Source organism: Boleophthalmus pectinirostris, unplaced genomic scaffold (assembly GCF_026225935.1).
Source record: "Boleophthalmus pectinirostris isolate CB_2022bp ecotype Guang Dong unplaced genomic scaffold, ASM2622593v1 HiC_scaffold_7, whole genome shotgun sequence".
Taxonomy (NCBI): Eukaryota; Metazoa; Chordata; class Actinopteri; order Gobiiformes; family Gobiidae; genus Boleophthalmus; species Boleophthalmus pectinirostris.
In genome coordinates this window covers 6086960-6108766 of record NW_026571473.1, presented here as the reverse complement: position 1 = coordinate 6108766, position 21807 = coordinate 6086960, and the positions used below count along the sequence as shown (strand labels likewise).

General features: G+C 39.5%; 1 protein-coding gene across 3 annotated transcripts in view; it reads left to right on the top strand.

The window, feature by feature from the left end:
* LOC110164226 (disks large homolog 1-like) overlaps positions 1-21807 on the top strand; it is a 406356-nt gene that overhangs the window by 78872 nt on the left and 305677 nt on the right. For all 3 annotated transcript variants that reach the window (XM_055165342.1, XM_055165341.1, XM_055165340.1), the window contains exons 3-4: positions 13434-14076; positions 20809-20905. In XM_055165342.1, the coding sequence (XP_055021317.1) occupies positions 13434-14076; positions 20809-20905 (740 nt within the window). The remainder of the gene's footprint in view (positions 1-13433; positions 14077-20808; positions 20906-21807) is intronic.

Genomic DNA, 21807 nt, shown 5'->3' with positions numbered 1-21807 from the left:
ATTTCCACCCTCGACTCCAGTATTTTCCACATCTGGTAAGTTTTCCAGTGATTCATCCTCATTTGAATTTTCCTCCTTGGCATCTTCCTCATTGGCATTTTCTTCCATATCCAGGTCTGCATCGGCATCGGTTTCAGGTAAGTCACAATCAGGTAAGTTCCAATCCAGTGGTTTTGTCACATTCAGTGTTTTTTGTCACATTCAGTGGTTTCGTCATATCCGGGAGGTTTGTCATGTTCGGCGGTTTTGAATATTCATGTACAGTGGTAAATCTGGTTATCTCTTGGCACGGGGAATCCTCAACCCATGAGATTAAAAGATCATTTTCAAGTTCAACAGATTCGTCGGGATCAGTGATTTCAGTGGCAGCAGTTTGTCGAGTCTTAGGGCGACTAACAAGTACTGGCTCAGGTATGTCTACCGTGGCAACAGGAAGAAAGCTGCAGGGAAGCAAAAGGTCTCTATGTAGGGTTCGCGAAGGACCTTGCTTTGATTCAGGTTTTACAGTGTAAACTGGCAACTGACCTGCACGCTTTTCAACAACATGGATATCTGTTTCCCACTTATCAGCAAGTTTATTTTTGCCACGCAGTCGTACATTTCTGACTAAAACCCTATCCCCAGGTTTAAGTTCAGAGACTGTGATTTTACGATCAAACCTGGCTTTATTTTTGTCTGCCACTTTTTGTGCATTTCTAGAAGCTAATCTATAGCTTTCCTCCAAACGAGTTTTAAGACTTTGAACATATTGTGAATGGGACATTTTCTGATTTTTGTTTAAGGGAAGTCCAAATGCAAGATCGACTGGCAATCTGGGCTTTCTGCCAAACATTAATTCATAAGGGCTAAACCCTGTCACATCACTGCGCGTGCAATTGTATGCATGAACTAATGGCATGACATACTCTTTCCAATGGGACTTTTGTTTAGTTTCAAGCGTCCCTAACATACTGAGTAACGTTCTGTTAAATCTTTCTACGGGATTACCCCTTGGGTGGTACGGGGTAGTACGTATTTTCTTTATTCCAGAGATCTCACACAAGTCTTTGATCAGTTTTGCTTCAAAATCAGGACCCTGATCACTATGCAAACGTTCAGGTATCCCATAGTGGACGATGAACTGATCCCACAGGCACCTGGCGACTGTTTTGGACTTTTGATTTGGCGTTGGCACAGCAAGAGCAAATTTGGTGAAATGATCAGTCATTACTAGGATATTACTAGTATTACTGCTGTCCGGCTCTAAACTAAGGAAGTCCATGCAGACTAGCTCTAACGGTCGTGAGGTGGAAATGTTGACCAAACTAGCTGCTTTTTCTGGGGGACTCTTTCTACGGATACAGCGATCACATGTTTTGACTTTTTGCTCAACATCTGTTGCCATACGCGGCCAATAAAAACGGGTTCTGACCAAATCAAGGGTTCTGTCAATACCCTAAGTGGCCCATATCATTGTGCAAACTTTGGAGAACCGAGGGTCTGAGCTCCTCAGGAAGAACAAGCTGATGGGTCACTTGGTCTCCATCTTGCCTTTTTCTGTACAAGATCTCATTGTGCATTTCCAATCGATTGAGTTCTCTGAGTAAAAGAGAGAGATCTGGAAGTTCTTTTCTCAAAGTTGGTGGAGGTGTTTGACCAAGTTCAATTTGAGCTATCACGTGGCTGATGGTTGAGTCGGCTCTTTGTTTGTCTTTTAGCTCGGAGTTGGACATAGCAGAGATTGTTGGTAAGCCATGCTGCTCTTCGGAAAGGTAAGTGTCTGGAATGGCATTGGCTGAGAGAGAAAGTGACTCTACTAGTGTAACACCACTGTCATTATCGTCATTTCTGATTTTAACAAGATGGTTCTGACAGATGGCTTGGACAACATCACTATCTACAAGCTGTCTGATGTCACTATCAGCTAGGTGACATTCTACAAATTTGGTCACTCGCTCCTGCTCTTTCCTGGACTGTACATCATTAACTAGTTCACCATGAGGGCGTCTAGAAAGGCCATCAGCGTCTAAATTCTGCTTACCCGCTCTGTACTGCAGTTTAAAGTTGTAGTTAGACAAAGCTGCAAGCCACCTGTACCCTGTGGCGTCTAACTTGGCAGAAGTCAATATATACGTGAGCGGGTTACTGTCTGTTACAACAGTAAACTGACCACCATACAAGTAATCGTGAAACTTTTCCGTAACTGACCATTTAAGCGCTAAAAACTCTAATTTATGAGCTGGATAGCGTGCTTCACTTCTGGATAATCCACGACTGGCAAAAGCTATGGCCCTAAGCTGACCCTCCTGCTCTTGGTAGAGTGCTGCACCTAAGCCGGTAGTACTGGCGTCGGTATGGAGTAAGTAAGGTAGCTTCGGGTCTGCGAAACCTAAAACAGGCGCTGTTGTAAGCTTTTCAATGATAGAATCAAAAGCTTTCTGGCAGTCAGTGGTCCATCGACTTTCAAATGGCAGTTTTGGATCATGGTAGGTCTGATCTGGTTCTTTTGACTTGGACTTTTTGCGGAGTGGCGGGTAACCACGGGTCAAGTCATTGAGTGGGCGCACTATAGACGAGTAACCTTTAATGAAGCGCCTATAGTAACCTGAGAACCCTAAAAACGATCTCAGTTCTTTAAGGTTCGTGGGCCTTGGCCATGTCTTAAGGGCCTGAATCTTTTCGGGATCTGTCTCTACGCCATTTTCTGATATGATGTGACCTAGATAGCGGACTGTGGTTTGACAGAATTTACATTTTTCTGGCGATAATTTCAGCCCATATTCTCTGAGACGATTGAGTACTCGCATGAGACGTTTCTCGTGTTCCTCAAGACTGCTTGAGAAGATTATCAGATCATCTAAAAAGACGAGCACTTCTTTTAGATTCATATCACCAACACAACGTTCCATTAATCTTTGAAAAGTGCTCGGGGCATTAGTTATGCCTTGAGGCATGCGGTTGAATTCCCAGAATCCAAGTGGTGTTACAAACGCGGTCTTTTCTTTGTCTGCTTCCTCGACCTCAATCTGGTAATATCCAGATTTAAGATCGAGGACAGTAAACCACTTGGATCCTGAGAGCGCAGAGAATGTGTCTTCTAAATTCGGAAGGGCATACGAGTCCTTAACGGTCTGCAAGTTAAGTTTTCTAAAGTCTATACAAAGGCGGACATCATTGTTTCGCTTTCTCACTACAACAATCGGGGACGAGTAAGGCGATTGGGACTCTCTTATAACACCTGCTGCGAGCAGCTCTTGGAGGTGTTTACGCACTGCCTCCAGGTCTTGGGGATGGATAGGGCGTGCACGGTGCTTAAAGGGAGTCAGATCATGAAGTTTGATGGAGTGCTTCACTTTGTTCGTACACCCGAAATCAAGGTCGTGATGAGCGAATACCTCTGGCATGTCATTGAGTTGTTTGGTTATCCTCTCCTTCCATTCTTGTGATATCGGAGAGTCTCCAAAATTGAAGTTCAGGTTTGTCTCTTTGGTTGGGTTAGACTCGTTCGTGTTCGTGACATTGTGCTGGGAGACAACACAATGGAAAGCTCCAAGCTCTGCAATAACACAGGTGGACGGAATTGTAACCTCTTGTTCCGTTTCATTTGTGATCACTACAGGGATTTTGTGCGGAGCTCGGGAGGGAAGAGTTATCAGGCAACTCTTTACACAAAGACCACCGGGCAAGGAAGACTGACTGGGATGTTCAACTAGGGCGCAGGTATCAGTTGAAGTGTAATGTACGTTAACATACCCCTCTAAAACTACAGTGTGGCCCGCTGGAACAACCGCTGCTGTCTTACCCGCTAAGGTAACTAAACCAATGTTTCCGTCTTTGTTTTGAGAGTGTCTGACCTCGAGAGTTTTCAAGAGTGCTCTAAACCCATAGGGACCAGGTAAGTGCTCATGTGTTTTGATGTCTAAATACTTCTCATAAAGAACATCAAGAGTATTTGTCCCCACTAACACTGGTGTTTGGTTGTTAGGGTGAGCATCTGGCACTACAAGAGCTAAGGTTGGTATGTCAATCTCTGTATCTAGGAAGTCTTTTGGAAAGGTAACACACAACTCTATATAACCTAAATAAGGGACAGGCTGTCCTGCAGCACCTTCTACCTCTAAAAGGTTATACAGTGGGTTAAGGTCTTGATCAGGAAAGTTCTGTTTGTAGAATGACTCTGTGACTGTAGTCACTTGTGACCCTGAGTCAAGAAGACAGTTAACATTAATACCACAAATGCTAATTACAGCTGTACATTTAGAACCAACTAACCCTTTTGGCAAGCTAAAGTTTTGCTGCTTTCTAAGAGACTGTTTCAAGTTAGCTTTTTGCTTCACTTTAGTGGGACATGCTTGACTGGGTACAGTCCCTATTTGCCCCGTAATAGAGACTGTTTCTAGTTTAACTGTTCACTAACGTCTGTGGGGTGTTCAGCTTCCCACTTCTTTTGTTTGTCTTTAAACAGTTTTCGCTTTTCAGTAACTAAAGCTGCATTGGGCTCGTTTTCACAGTTCGGCTTTATGTGGCCATCTTCTCCACAATGGAAACAGTACCATGGTTTGGGTGGCGTACGCAGAGTTTTATCCTGTTCTGTGGGTTCCTTGGTTTCTTTGTCTGGCTTTCGTTTCTGTTTTGATCTTGCACTGGGTGCATTTTTTGAGTTTTGGATTCTCGGTTTTGGTGGTTTAGTATTTAGTTTTACTAGCTGACTTTGGATTGCTGCAACTTGTTTAGAGAGTTCTTTAGTGATTGTGCTCAGTGTGGCAATATTGTTGTCTTCCTCTGGGACACATTTGGCTAATTGTACGTGAGCTGTTACTTTTGGTTTTGTATTGCTCAAATGTTGTTTCTTTCGCATTGTTTTGGCAGCATGTTGATCTTCTTCAGTGCGCAACAATAATAGCAAGTCAGGAAAGGTTTGGGGACTTGTTCGTTTCTGTCTTAACTGGAGCTCAGTTATCAAGGAATCGTCCCAACAACCTCGACAAAACTGTGTAAGTAGCAGTTTGTCAAAGTCACGGCTTGCGGCACCATTTCGTTTTACAGTAAGAGTTAAAGCTGCTTGGAGACGTTGCAAATATGATGACGGTTTCTCACCTGTATTTTGGAAGGTGTCAAGAAACTTTGCAAACAGCTCTCCGCCATCCTGAACAGTTCCGTAAGCGGAATCCAACAACTGAAGATATTCTGCAGGTGAGCTGTTGGGGTTCAAGTGCCTTACAACATCTGCTGCGGGAGGTAGAAGACTCTCAATGATTTTTCGTGATTGTTGCAGTTGTGACATGGATGTATCAGTCATGACTAGTTCTACACTGGAGCGCCAAGCATCATAATCAGGTTCGTAAGCAGGGCGAGGTTCTTTTCCTGAAAAAGCTCTGAGCTTTTGTGAAAATGGCTGCCCTGAGTATTCATCTCTCTTTACAATGTGCTCAACTACCACTCGCTGCACTTCTGGGGGAGTTAAATCGTGTGCAGAAATGGTAGGGATACTTTGGGCTGGGCTACTTACAGTGCTAGATGTCTGATTGGTCAAGATTTGTTGTGCACCCTTCAAACTGGGTTCAACTACAGAGGGCTGCGGTTCAACCAAAGGAGATGCAGGTGGGTTGTCTGGTAAGTCGCTTTGTTCGGATGATTCTGTTATGAATTCTTTGATCGAGTCACTAATCTGTGCCATCATGTCTTTCAGGACATCTGCATAGTCTCTACCACTCATCTTAGCTAGGTTTTGAATATTACTGAGGTACGATTTTGTTGTGTCATTCCCAACACTCTGTGTGTAAACACTAGCAAGAGATTGTATCTTAAAGCTAACCCCACTGTCAGATACATGAACAAATGGCAAAGGATCAATACCATCTACAGCAGCTCCTGAGTTGTACTCAACAATAACACTTTGATGAAACTTGGAAGTATTGTCATCTACTTTTATCACTCTTGAGATTGACCCATAATGTTTTAAGAACTCCACCACCTGATCAGATTGCTCATCTCCAGCAATTCCACTTACTATCACTGCATTAGGGATTTTCACCGATTGCTGATCAATAACATCCATTTTGAATATGTTTAGGCTTGAGTAAACAAGAAAAACTCCTGGCTGGCTCGCCAAAACTCTACTGTAACCCCTGACTCGAGAATAGTATAATAAAGTAATCTAGTAGTTTGGTCCAGGCACTAGGTTCTCAAGGACTACAATAGGAATAATAGTGCGAGAGTAAATGAGATGGCTGGAGACAGAGATTGAGCAAGCTTGATTTGTATTGGATAGAAAATTTAAATAAAAATAAAAATTATAAAATTTGTTACAAATGAACAGCCGGCAATCTATGTTTACATTCAGTTGTGCACCATAATTCACCCTTAGTCCTACTGAGCTCAGTATATTCAGTCAGTATAGTCACAGTCAATGTTCCAACAGGATCCTCGCTGTGGTAGTTTGAGTGGTTACCACGTGATGAGTTCGATAAGAAGAGCAGAGAAGAAGGTTGCTCTCAGTTCTCAGTTCTGGGTTCTGGGACAGGCTCGCCGTTTCCTCCAAAGAAGAATCCAGATCCAGTCTTGTCTTTGTCTTCTTAATCGTCACACACACAAAAAACCTAGCCTGTACAACAATAACAGTATTATAGTATACGGCTATCTGAAATCCAATTCCATTAATTTATTCTCACAATCAAGTAGCTATAGCTTTGTTTTTGTTTTTTTTACTCAAAATATCAAATAATATAACTCCATAGTTATATCAGAACATACATGTATGTGTTCATTTCTGTTAATTCAAATCTATCATTGCTGCACATGAATTTGTTTTTAACCCATGTAATAACAATAAAATGAATTGTTCTTTTAATCTTTTTGAACATATTAACCATGACATCTTATTAATATTTTAATCCAATTAAATTATTACCTTTTAAACCTTATTTAAGCTTTTATAAATGAAAATCAATCAATTATTTGTATTATCAAACAGATAATAGTATCTCTATACTTCCACTGAATCTGTAAACCCTTGCTGGTTTAACATTGAATTACTTTCTTTTACATAAAACACCAAATTAGTGTTACACTTCACCATAAAACAGGGTGAAATTAAATAAAAGTGTAGTGACCTTTGTTGTCATCTGAAATATCACTTTAGATTACAATAAAACAAGTACAGATTGGTTTTACATTGATTTCAAGTAGTAGTTTACCACTCGCGATTAGCATTAGCATCGCGATTAGCATCGCGCTAGCATATTTTTTACCATATTAGATCGGTAACACGTGTAGACTCACCAAGATGATGTGTTAGCATGAACATGGGACAGACACCGTCACAGCCCTTCAGGTTCACACATGGATTCAACTTAAAATAGCATATAAACATTTCCCTGTTAGCATTTAAATCTCGTACCATATTTACATCAAATTCTATTTACATACACTCACCGAAATAATCATTTAGCTTAGCAAAAACAAAAGTGGTCATCACACACAGCCTCTCGCATCTGCGTCCAGAGCGTAAAAGAACGAAGAACTAACTTAACTCTGAGATCGCGTCTTGAGAAGGCGGGTCTTAATTATTCTCAACAAATAAGAAGGTCATTATCACCCAACGTGACTGACAAACAGGAAGTCAAGAGAGAGCTAGAGGATCACACTTCCTCTTACCAAAATAAACGTTTTTCAAAATAAAATGAGTGTATCTAAATAAAATATGTCACATTTACTCTACTGGGTTACACATAGTCCCTAAAAATGCTACTTCAATGACACCAGAAATATTAAATAAAGTAAATCAAAAATGATGAGACTAAGGCTGTGTAATTATTCAAATTTTGATCATGATTTCGATTTGTGTGTCAAACGATCTTCAAACTCAAATATAATTGAGTTGAAGTTTATTGTGGGATATTTTTTTTACATAAATAAGTATATTTACTTATTTTTTTAAGGATAGAGATTGTAGAACAGCTGGATATATGTTTATTGGATTTTTTTGTTTTTGTTATGCTTTATTTCATGTTCAAATTATATTTTATTCATTTTGTGTTTTATACATCGTGAAACTGCTCTACGGTACATATTTGTAGCCTATATTTATTTCCAATTTGAAAGTTTTGCATAAATTACCAATAAGAAAGATTTTTATTTTTTTTATTTTTTTGAGAGAGAAATGCTGAATATATGCATCGTGTAACTAAAAAATTAAATAAAAAAATAATTTGTGATTTCAGTATTGACCAAAAATAACTGATAATAATTTTTTCCATAATGGAGCAGCCTTAGGTGAGACCAAAAAACATTCTTTATGTACTGTAACTGTTACACCCACCGTGAGCCCTTGTCCTAACTGAGACTCACAGCTAAACTCTCTTACATCACTTCCTCCAAGGAACAGGCAGGTGTTGTCTTTAACCAGGATTTAATGCAAAAAAGTATGAAACTGTAACAAAATACAAAAAAGTATTCAGAAGGCTGTAAAATAAATTCTGTACATCAAAAGCTACTATTCAGACAACCAAATGGTTAATGCTCGCTGAAAAGTAACCACTACTGGAACATTTCAAAATATGTCTATAAATTGTTTTTTAGATGGTAAAAGGCTGCGGATGTTATTGATTTGATGTGGCTGTTAAAGTTCAAGTCTGAGTCCATTATTACCCCTAGATTTCTTGCCTGATTTGAAGGTTTTAGAGAGAGAGACTGGAGGTGATGCTGACACTGTCCCTTTGTTTCTGTGGACCAAACACTATGACTTCAGTCTTGTCAGAGTTTAGCTGGAGAAAGTTGTTTTGCATCCATAAAGCAGGACTAAACCAGAACTGAACCAGGACTGAGTGTCGGGACTCGGTCTCTATCTCTCTCCCTCTCTCAACCCCAAGATTAGTCCTGGTTTATTTATTTTATGCTTAATATATTTATGCAAATTTTTTTCAATCCTATGCACACGCATATTTATGAAAGTTTCGTTTTTAGCCGCTGCCGCTGTCAAACTCCCACGAGTCTGCACGCGGCGTGAAGAGAAAAAAAGTGAGAGAAAGAGAAAACACGACTCCCAATAAGGATCAGGCTCCCGTCGTTCGCTTCAAAGAGCCGGCTCTAAGAGCCGCTTTGTTCGCGACCGACCCATCACCAGCCATAAATGCTGCACGCCGCAGTAATTAATTATATGTGCAAATGTAATCATTCACACGTCTATTCTCAGCTCATTTACAGATCAATGCAGGTCCAGTAACAAATATACGGACAATATAGTCAGTTTACAACAGACCAATAGAAAACCTATCAGAATGAAACAAAACTAGCTTCAAAGTCGATGTATTTCCAACACTCAGCGCTCACACAGGCTCCTCCTCACATCACAAGTCTGCACTAATAAATGTCCTTTTAATCCAGACTCAAACCAATTGTCCATAAAAAAGAATATAATCTCAGTGTTGCACATGGATCTGTGTCTGCAGGTGTAAACAAAGGCACGTGACTCTGTGGTGTGTTCAGGGACAGTACGGACACACACACAGACAAATGACTCCGCAGATAAATACTGATGTGGAGCCACATATTTGAACATTTATCTGTCTTTAATTGGATTAAATGAACATAATGTAGAGAGTCTAAGATTTATAACGAGGTATAACATGCAATGCATGAAATATCGGCCGATAGCCGATATGCCTCCAGTTGCTCATATCGGCCAATAATATCGGCCAACCAATAATATATCGGCCAGGCTCTACAATTTATTATTTATAATGTCAAAATCTTGTTCTCATAGATTCAGTCTTGTGTCTCATTTTGAATTGTGGATATCCAATCGCCCTAATGAGTACATACAAATAAAACTTACACATGAAGTTAAATCCTCCAGGTAAAGTAGTCCTCCTGACCAAGACCAGCTCAAGATCTGGAGATGGTCCCCTGGGTGCTCACAGAGGTGACTACAGCAGCTCTGAAGCATGGGTCAAATGCAGCTTTTACAAATTTCACTATGTGTACAATAAAATGTCTGAGCCTTACCTTAATAATTATAAATGAAATGAAATAATCCGGTTTATGGTTCTGACTATGACCAATGACTCCCACATAAAAGACTTTTGTGAAGAGAAAGCCTCTGTGATCTCTAGAGGATTAATCTGATCCCCATTTCTTCCTGTGGTCGTCTTTAGTTGAATTAAAAGTACATTTTGATTATTACAGCGACATCTTAAATACACCACACGCCTTTCACTGTTAAAGGAGCATTGTGTAACTTTTCTGGTGGAGGGTCCATCAAACGCTTTTCTCCACAGAGATGTTATTGCTTTGTCTGGAATGTTTCACAGTAAATAATTTCACTTGTGGATCAATAAAGTCTCAGTCTAAGTATAGTATTAAACCTTTCTATCCTCAGGAGACCAAACCAGGGCAGGTTACAGGTCAGATCTGTGGAGAGGCGACCCCACTCACAGTCAGAATGTCTGTTTTTCTAGGGATTTTTGAGCTACAAAACCATCTGTGATTGAATAAATGTAAAGTAGAGCTGTTTAATGTCATACTGCGGAACATTCCAGGTAGAGAAATGGCATATTTACAGAAACAAGCAGGTGATGGAGGTTACAGTGCACCTTTAACTGCCATTACTTTAAAAGATGAATGATATTTACACTTTTTTTGGATATGGCACATCACCTGCACGATTCCATGAAAATAGAAAGTTAAAACCATTTGGAAGTTTCTATATAAAGATAGATGCGTTTTATGCCATACTGTGGAATATTATACAGCCAAAGGAACAACATTTCCATGGAAACAGCAGGTCAAATACGAGTCAGATTTGTGGAGATGCAAGCCCACTCAAAGTAAGTTTTTCATTGCAACAGACGCAACCAAAATGAATGAAAAAAACACTGAATAAACTAAAAACATGCTTTTATTTGATTATTTTTTTTAGCCACAAATGTACATAGTGTGGCTTTAAAGGTACATTATGCAACTTTTCTGGTGGAGGGTCGTCAAATGCTTTTCTCCATGCTTGAAATGTTCCACAGTGTGACATTTAAAAGCTCCACCTTACCTTTATTCAATTACAGGTGGTTTTAGAGCTAAAAAAATATCTGGAAAAACAGACATTATGACTGTGAGCGGGGTCGCCTCTCCACAGATCTGGTCTGTAACTTGTCTGGTGTGGTCTCCATGAAGATAGAAAGGTTTAATGCCATACTGTGGAACATTCCAGACAAAGCAACAACATCTCCATGGAGAAAAGCTTTTGATGGATCCTCTACAGGAGTGTCAAACTCAAATTCACAGAGGACCAAAAGTAAAACTGGGACTAAGCTGTGGACCAAATGATATATTTTACTGAAAAATTTCAACAACATCTGCATGTTTTCTCTTCTTTCGATATATGTAATATTAAACCTTTTCTTATTCAAATAAATGTTTAATAATAGTTTTGCTTAAACATTGAACCCAAAGCAAGCATAATATAAAATAATAACATTTTAAATAAATAATGTCTCTATAGTCTATCTTTTGCCGGCGGGCAGCGCTAATACATATTTGATATGATCTCGTGGGCCAAATATAATATAATAAAACAGTTTTTTCATGTCTGCTCTTCTAGAAAAGTTGACATTCAAAATAACATGCACCTCTGTGATTGGTTATTGGATCTGGATTCTAAAAAAAAAATTTGATGGCCACAGAAAAAAACATAGATAACTGTAGTTAGTTTTAGTGAGTTTAGTTTTGACTTGAAGCAGCTGAGCTCCAGGTCACAGTTGTAAACAAACCAGAACAAACTGGTTCAAGTGTCACCTCTGCAGCCACTCCTTCAGATCTGTGCTTCTTTCATGTTTCTGCTTGTGTGTGTGTGTTTGTGTGTACGTGTGTTTGTGTGCGTGTGCGTGTGATACTTCCTGTTTTATGCCCTTCTAACCTTTCACCACTGTGACAATAATCTGTGTCAACAATTCCTCCTTATTTATAGTTGAATAGTTCTAAACCAGTGACACGGGAACTAAACACAGAGGTATTTGTATTTCTTTGTGAAGGTTTTGAATAAGAAAAAATAGTTGCTCACAAACCAGTTCTGTTCAGGAGAAACAGGGAAGTGAAGCTTGTAGTTCTGCATGGAAAAATATATCATGTTTCCAGAACAACTTTGCTTTATGGAGGCTGCAGTGCTGTGAGACGACCACAAGAGGGCGCCAGTGTATAGACAATTTCTATATAGTGTATTTGAAAAAACTAAATGCAGTGATTCAAGGAAAAGAGCCAGTGGATTTTCACAAACAGAAAACAAATAAATAAAAATAAACATATATGATATAAATTGAAGTTATTATATGAGCATGTCTGTTACTACAAAAACATTTAATCTGAAAACAGAAAAACTAAAATGAATACTTCACAAAACAAGCTAAGAGTTTTAATTAATGTCGGGTGACCCATCCATCCATTTTCTTCCGCTGATCTGGGGCTGGGTCATGGGGGCATCAGTCTAAGCAGGGACGCCCAGACTTCCTTCACTCCAGACATTTCCTCCAGCTCCTCCAGAAGGACCCCAAGGCATTCCCAGGAGACATAGTTCCTCCAGCACAGGGGTGTCAAACTCAAATTCACACAGGGCCAAAATAAAAAAATGGGACAGTGGGCAAACTAAATCTTTATCGAAAACACATCATTTGCATGTTTTGTCTTCTTTTGAGATATGTAATTAATTAAATATTAAAATAAATGTTTAATAATAGTTTTGCTTACACATTGAATCCTGAACAAGCATAATATAAAATAAAAACATTTTAAATAAATAACGTCTCTATAGTCTATCTGTAGCTGGTGGGCGGCTCTAATACATATTTGATATGATCTCACGGGCCTGAGTCTGACAAGTCTGCTCCAGCATGTCCTGGGTCTTCCTTGAGCCCTCCTACCGGTGGGACAAGCTCGGAACAACTCCCACAGGAGGCGTCCAGGAGGCATTCGGAACAGATGCCTGAGCCACCTCAGCTGCTCTTCTTGACATGGAGGAGCAGCAGCTCTACTCCGAGCTCCTCCTGTGTGATTGAGCTCCTGACCCTGTTTCTAAGGAAGCGCCCAGCCATTGTGCAATCTCGTCCTTTCAGTCATTACCCAGAGCTCATGACCATAGATGAGGGGAGGAACGTAGATCGAGCGGTAAATCGAGAGCTTCGTCATGTAGGGTGACTGAAGTCCCAGTTCTAAGCCCTGTGTCCCTTGTCCCAGTAGATTTATACAAAAGCTGTGATTTGTCCAAGTTTTATACAAGAAATGTCCCAGGTGTCCCTATTTTTGACTTATTTGATAATAACCAACAGTAAAAAGTGGAATATATGAAACAAAACACAACTCCAGGTCTGTTTTTGAGGAAACGACATTATTACATTAAAGTGAAAGTGAAATATAGGACCTTAAAGTATTATGACTACACTGTTTTTACAGATTTGTCTTTCTGTTTTCAGATATCCAGGAGTATTACGAGCTGACCATCATAGCTGACTCCGGAGCCCAGTCTGAACATGTCCCCTCCTCGACCCCCTCCTCTGCCCCTTCACCTGCCCCTCTCACCCCCACAGCGTCTGGAGAATCTACAAAACCCAAAATCTCCCCCAAACCCAAGTCCTTCAAGTCTCCGGCTCCTCCCATACCCGCCGGAGTCCCGCCAGCCAAACCGACGCCATCGCCGCTCCAATCCCAACCGAGCAAGAAGTACCGCGCTCCTCTGCCTCCCGCTGTCTCCAAGTCTTCCGCCGGTGACCCAACTCTGAAAGAAATGCCACAAAACGGAGAAAAAGACTTGTCCGATCCCGCTTCTGAGTACTCCACCATCTCACCCCACCCTCCAGTGAGCGCAGGGGAGCAGGTGGTGGTATCTGCCCTGGTTTCCAGCACCATCCAGAGTCTGATGCCCTCTTCTCCGGCCGATAAGGGGACGTCCCATAATGTTACGCCCAAAAGTCCAAGTTCGAACAGTAAAGAGGCCGCGTCGCAGAAGGGGACCCCCACAGCCCAGAGCCCGAGCGGTTCGACCCAGGGAAAGTTCACCTTCACGGGGATCAGTCCGACCATCAGCCCTGGGCCGTTTGCCAAAGGGCCCCTGCTCAGGTAAGAACACAAAACACAACAAATGTACACTTTTTTTATTACCTATACCAGTTTCATTTTGTTTAAAGGTGTATTGTGTAACTTTCCTGACCTGTAAATTGGTTCGATGAAGATAGAAAGGTTTTATGCCATACTGAGAAACATAAGCAATAACATCTCTTTCCACTAGAAAAGTTACACAGTGCTTTTTTAAAGTCACAGTATGTAATTTTTTAGCCAAATATACACTAAAAGAAAGCATCATTTTCAGCTTTTTGTGTTTATTGCACTGAAAAACACAAAAACATGCGTCCTTACTCTACTGGCTCGTATCTACACAAACCTGACTCATGTTTGGCCTGTGTGGAAATGTTGTTCCTTTGGCTTTAAGATACTGTATTTTTTGGACTATAAGGTGCACCGGATTATAAGGCGCAGTATCAGTAATGTTGAATTCTCTTGTCTATTTTCATTCGTAAGATGCATCAGATTATAAAGTGCATTAAGCAAAACAAATAGACGATACTTGAGATTGATCCTTAGCCCAGGCGTCCATGATTCATTTGGAGTTTGTGGTGTAATTCACCCGGTGTTGCCTCTTGCCTTGTCTTGGTGAATGTGGATGATGAATGTGAATGTGGGTGGAACATTTAAGTTTGTTTTTTTATTTCCTACGAGGACGACTCAAATATACATTGAGTAATAATGTGTTTAAATGCAGCTTTACGCACATTTGTTTATGTTTTACAGAAACAAAATTTAAACCCACATGACTCATTTGCATAAACTATAAGCTCTGAAAAAACAACTTGCTTTTTGAGATTGTGTACCATATAAAATCAAATTAATACATAAGGCGCACCGGATTACAAGGCGCAGTGTCGATTTTTGAGAAAATTATAGGACTTTAAGTGCGCCTTATAGTCTGAAAAATATGTTATTTTCTGTTACAATGTTGCGTCTCTATCACAAATACACCTGGTTGTGTTTTGCTTCATTCACACATTTTCACACACAAAATACTCACAGGATCTGGTAAAAAAGTTAATGCAATCAAAGAAACCATAAAGAAGAAATGGGACATCTGAAAATGTGAATTAGAGAAGTTTTGTTAGAAAGACCAACAATTTCTTTTTGAAAATCCTTCTGGATTTATATCCTGAAAGCAACAGAATCCCCTGATTTAAAACATGATGTAGATTTTACTCATTTTTTGTGAACTGTTTTATCTTTTATCTTATTCTTTACGGTTGTATATATGGATTTATTTATATTATGGATCATGAACTTGTTAATTTCATGAACTGACTGGTGACTTTGATAAAGTTCCTATCTTGTTCACTGTTTACTCTTTGATTCAGTCAAGTGATGACTTGACATGTCTTCTTGTTATAAAAGAGCCCTGGCGGACATTTTGCTCTTTTAACATGCTCTGATGAAGACCCAGTGAGGCCAAATGCGTTAGTGTTTAAAAAAAGACCCTTTGCCCTCAAATAATACAGGCTTTTAACGTTTTTGTAAATCCCTTGAAACACTCAGCCCTTTTTTTTTGCTTTACACTGACTCTGATCCTGCGTCTGAAGAGCTCCAGGGAGAAACATTTGAAAACACTTGTGCAGCATTTCAGTAGCTTAGTATGTTTTGAGCAGGAAACAACTTCATAACATGACTAAATGCTCACAAGAGGCAATTTTCCTTAATATAGGACCTTTAATGTTTTGAAGCATAGCATGATATCATTAAAGTGTGGTTTTAACTTTCTATTTTCATGGATTCATGCAGGTAATGGTCCGGAAAGTCACATACATATAACTACCTGAACTGGCACTAAACCAGGACTAAACCAGGACTAAACCAGGACTAAACCAGCACTAAACCAAGTGTACAACAGGAGCATGCTCTGAAGCACTAAAAGACACCTAAGAGCTTCATTTATACAGAAGCTGCTCTCCATAACTGGAGGGTACACCACCTGCTCGTGTCCGTGATTACTGTGAGCGGGATGCCGGGTTCCACCTGGTGCCAACACCTGTTTGTCTTCATGGAAAAAAATGTGTTTAATGTCATACTGTGGGACATTTCCAGGCATCTGTTATTAATAACCTGTATCAGCGAATATGTGTGAGAATGAAGCTGAAAGTTTTATTCTGAAGTAGTCAAACATAATGTAATGTTTGACTACTAATGTTTGTAGTTGTAGTTTTAATAGGACTTGGTGATTTGTAACTTGTAAGTAAAAAAAATGTTCGTAACAATTTGCACTAGCACTTTTAAAGTCAATTTTACTGCTGTAATATCAGGTACAATTTACTTGTCAGTATTAAGTAAAATGTACTTTCCACTAGGGCTGGTATCATTAAGAAGTGGCAGATATGATACATACCTCGATACACAGGCCACAATATGATACATACCTCGATACACAGGCCACAATATGATACATACCTCGATACAGTGCACTTTTGATTCGATACGATATATTTTAAAGCGATTCAATATGGTTCAATAAAAAATAAAGGCTAATTCATGGCTGTCATACAAAAAATCTTTGTAAACCACTTCTTGTGCAAAGTGAATATGAAACACAAACATCTGAATAATCAAAACAGTGAAAATGTCAAATGTGTCACATAAACGAGTTTCCAACAAAACTGTAACTCTGTAACAAAATAACTGAGTAAAATATAACCAACAAATATTGGTGATATATCGATATTTCAATATTTTTGCACACCCTTACTTACCACCATGATTAACAGTCATGAATTGTTAGTAATAGTAATTGTTACTCCTTAGAAGTCGTATTTATGTAAATCAATTAAGTAAAATATATGAAATATTGTCATATTTAATTGCATTGCTGTGATGAAATAATTAAGTAAATATTATGTGTCTAGTATTTACTGATGTATAATAAATGGTCAATTTTTATGTAGCTCTTTTCCACCACCCAACCACCCATTCACACACACACACACACACACACACACCAGTGTACACAGACACACACTACCAACTTGTGGGTCAGTAGATCTGAGAGAGCAACCACTGAATGTCGAGAGCGGAATTCAAACCACCAAAATTCGGATCAGTGGACAAATACTCAACCAACTGAGCTACTGTCACCCAGGCCCAACTCTGTAGCCGCTGAGTGCAGGACTCATCTAAGAGGACGTTGGCATTACTCAGTATTTGTGGGGTTGTGAATAGCGACCATAAAACCTTTAAAACATGTTGGTGATTATTCTATAGTAGAACTGACTCATTAAACTCAACACTTAGACTGCATATGTACAATAAATACATTTTGTCCATTGCTATTAAATAAGTTGTAGTTCTCACAGAATTATGTTATTTCAATGTAAAAATGACCACAGCTGATTTAATATATTTTACTACTTCCAGAAGTTTTTTTTTTTTTTTTTTTCAGTGTATAAGGTTGTATATTATTGATACTTTGCAATGATATATGCTGGGGGGTTCTACATGCATGTCTATTGGTGGAATGTTCAGCAGTTTCTATGGTGACACAATGCACACATTAGAATATCTGCCAACAGTCAAAACCCCCCAAAACAAACAAAAAAACAAACAAACAAAAAACACAAAATGGATTTAACAATAGTTCTTTCTAGTCAGATTGTGTTCAAATAAAGCTCAGAATAAGTCTAACATGAGTGATGCCCGACATACACTGTGCAATTTTGGACTTTTTTTTTCACTCTTACGGCTGTTTTTGGGATCAGAAATCATGTGTCGTGCTGTAGTAAACATGGGGTAACAAGAATCGATTAAAACCTTATGACCAGATCCCAATCCAGTCGTAGGTCACAGGAATATCAAACCTGTTTGAAATCCAATCACCTCTTGTGAGGGTTTTGCTCTGTTGAAGTAGTTCATATAGTGTGAGAACATGAATCTTGAGATGTAGATTTTACTATATTTTACCTTTTACCTTACTCTTTGTGGTTGTATATTATGGATTTACATCATGAACTTGTTAATTTCATGAACTGACTGATGACTTTTTAAAGTTACAATCTTGTTCACTGTTCACTCTTTGATTCAGTCAAGTGATCGAACACATGTCTTCCTCTCTGGCGGACATTTTGCTCTTTTAACATGCTCTGATGAAGAGCCAGGGAGGCCAATATACATTAGTGTTTAAAAAAAGACCATTTGCCCTCAAATAATACAGGCTTTTAACGTTTTTTGTAAATCCCTTGAAACACTCAGCCCCCTTTTTTTTTGTATTACACTGACTATGATCCTGAGTCCAAAGAGCTCCAGGAAAAAAACATTTGAAAACACTTGTGCACCAGTAGCTTAGTGTGTTCTTCAGGAGGAAACAACTTTATAACATGACTAAAAGCTCACAAGAGGCAATTTTTCTTAATATAGGACCTTTAATGTTCTTAAGCATAGTACAATAGCATTTCTGTTTTCATGGATTGATGCAGATAATGGTCCGGAAAGTCACATACACTTTCACTAAACCAGGTCTAAAATGTGTCCAGATGTCAATGTCCAGCTGTATGCTGACGATGCTGTGATTTTTACACATGCCAAAACTGTACAAGAAGCTTCAGAAAAGCTAACATCCGCCATGACTCATGTCCAAAAGTGGGTCAAGAATTCATGCTTGCAACTCAACATAAAGAAAACTGTCTGCATGATGTTCAGCAAAAAAACAATTGATCTACAGCGGTCCAATGTGTTTCTGGACGGCGTGGAACTCAGCCTTGTCAAAGACTTTAAATACCTGCGACTGACGCTGGACCCGACATTGACATTTAAGAAACACATTAAGCGCCTTACAAAAACTGTTAATTTTAACTTAGTGAATTTTAGACAAAGTAAGACCTTTTATGACTCTATATGCGGCATGAATGTTTTTACACTCCATGATTCTGTCCCATATAGACGACTGCATAACCACACGGTCACTCGCTGCTGCACAACACTCAAACCCATCGAATCACTTTTTTAAAAAGCCATAAAAATATTGGACAAGAAACCATTCTCATTTCACCACTGCACTATTTTAGACAAGTATAATTTGCTTAATTTTAATAATTTTATTGGTTTTAAATATGGATGTTTTGTCTATAAAGTTTTGCATGGACTTGCTCCTCCTCCATTACTGGATTTTATTAAAGTAAAGACTGTGAGTGGAACTAGGGCCACAGCCCGGGGGAACTGTGACGTCCCACACAGACGCACAACATTCAGACAAGGTGTGTCTCAGTCAGAGGCACAACATTTTGGAACAGTCTGCCACTATCAATAAGAGAAACTTCAACTCTTGACACCTTCAAGTCCTCCTTAAAAGAATGGCTAAAGAAAAAACAGACTTGTGGACACTTTTAGTATAGATTTGTTACTTGTTTTTGATTTGTTTAAATTTGTGGTGTTACCTGCCGAGGGACGACAGATGGAAATTAGCACTCTTGCTATAATCTGGCATATTTACACTGCAATGTTGTAGATGTTCATTAAGATGCACTGTCCCTATTAAATAAAATTAAATAAAAATAAACCAGGACTAAACCAAGTGTACAACAGGAGCATACTAAATGTACCATTTATGAAGCACTAAAAGACACTGAAGAGCTTCATTTGTACTGAAGCTGCTCTCCATAACTGCAGGGTACACCACCTGCTCGTGTCCATGATTACTGTGAGTGCGATCGCCTCTCGTACGGGTTTTGCTCTGTTGGAGTCGTTCATATAGTGTGAGAACATGAATCGTGAGCTTTGAACCATGCGATTTGGTCGTACAGTTTGAGCTGGGCCTGAGTGAAACCATCAAAAATATTGCACAGTGAACATCCGACATAACAGAGTCTCTAAGGCTACATTCAGACTGCAGCGTGAAGTGACCCAAATCAGATTTTTTGGCCCCTATGTGACCTGTATCTGATCTTTTAATGACACAGATCCGATTTTTTCAAATGCGACCCAGGCCACTTGGATATGTGCTCCTGAAACTGATACATATCTGATCTTTTGACATGCGACTTCAGTGTGAACGGCCAAAATGCATTCATCCACCTACACATTATCAACAAGCCACAAACGTGACTATTCTGAGCTGAAGTAGGTGAAAATTGTTTATGAACTCCGTGTCACTGAAGTGAAGCACATCACCACTCACCACTCTTGGCTCTGTCTCCACATCCACACGTTCCTTTCAACGGACGTCGCTGCTGCTGCCCCACAAAACACCACGGCCAAAAACCTCGTCCTTCTCCTTCTCAATCTCCTCCTTAAAACAAGTAAGTTGTTCATGTTCTGGCTCCGGTACAAGAGAAACTTTAAAATCTCCAGGTGCTCAATGTTCACCTCCATGTTTGGACAACTTCCATAAACACACTCGCTGCGGTTGACGTCGTCGTGTCTCCAGTGTCACATGCGGGACACTTTTGGGCCATTTAATGTTCACACTGGAGTCACATACAAGTCACATTTAATTGGAAATGTGAACGACCTCGCAAAAACATCGGATTTCACAAAAAAATCGGAATTGAGCGTTAAGCCCTGCAGTCTGAACGTAGCCTAACAGAGCAGTGCTTTCAGTTAGCGTCAAACCCCCAAAACTGCTTTATCTTTGAACCAATCTTTTTTTAAATTTCTTACACTGATTCATATTTACAACCTTTAATTTAATGCTGTTTTAGTATCAGAAATCTTCCAGTGTGTTCTGTACATTGTAGTTACGTTTGTTTGTTTTTTTTCCAATCTGTGTTCCAGCCCAAAGAGCCCAGGTTCGGGTAAACTGTCCCCGTCCAGCCCCCCTCCTGGTCCACTCAGCCCCAAACCAGTGCTCACCCCAAAGACGCCGGTCAAGGTAAGAGACTGCCATGCTTTATTTCATTTATTTATTTATTGCTTTACCACATTTTTGCTGTCTGGTGTTGTCAACAAGTACCAGTGAATGATTTGGAATGACTTTTGGTACACAGGATTTAGTCAATTCACATTAAAGGTGCATTGCGTCACTTTTCTGGTGGATACAAGCAGGTGACAGACCCTCCACTGGAAATGTTACGCAGCGCACCTTTAAAATGCGCTTGTCTTGTATTGATTTGTTAAGTTACACATATTTGACCAGACCAGTGAATATATCGTTGTTGTATTTTTGTTGCTGTATCAGATGTTGCTCAGTCTCACATTGATTCGTTGCATTATTAATACAGCTGATCTATACATTTCTCCCTCTGTTACATTTCACATCCTGGAAACGGCTGATTTCTGAATGCGAGGCTGGATTAGATGATGATTTTGCATTGCTAAACAGTGAAAAACTCATATAATAATAATAAGTATATTGGATGAACATTTGCTTTTGTTGCTACGCTTGATGTTTTCGATTGAAAAGTTGGAGCTTTAATGTGGTCTGGGCTTTGTCTGCAGGGGAACTACTGTCATTGCTACTATAGAGCAGGGGTCTCCAAGCGTTTTCCTCCTGTGAGCTACCAAGCTTACAAAACTAAAGTGCCAGAGAGCTGCTCATTTTAGCGGCCACAAGAAATTGAGACGATTATAAGAAAGATTGCAAGTCTTGGGGTACAGTTAGACGCCTATAAAACGTAAACCATTGTCCATTTATTAACAGTGTTGGGAGTAACGCGTTTTAAAAGTAATGAACTGTAATGCGTTGCTTTTTGCTAGAACGCAGTAATGTTCGGCATTACAGGGAAAAATTTGTAATGTTTTACTCGGTACAAATGTGAGTAACGTGCGTCACAA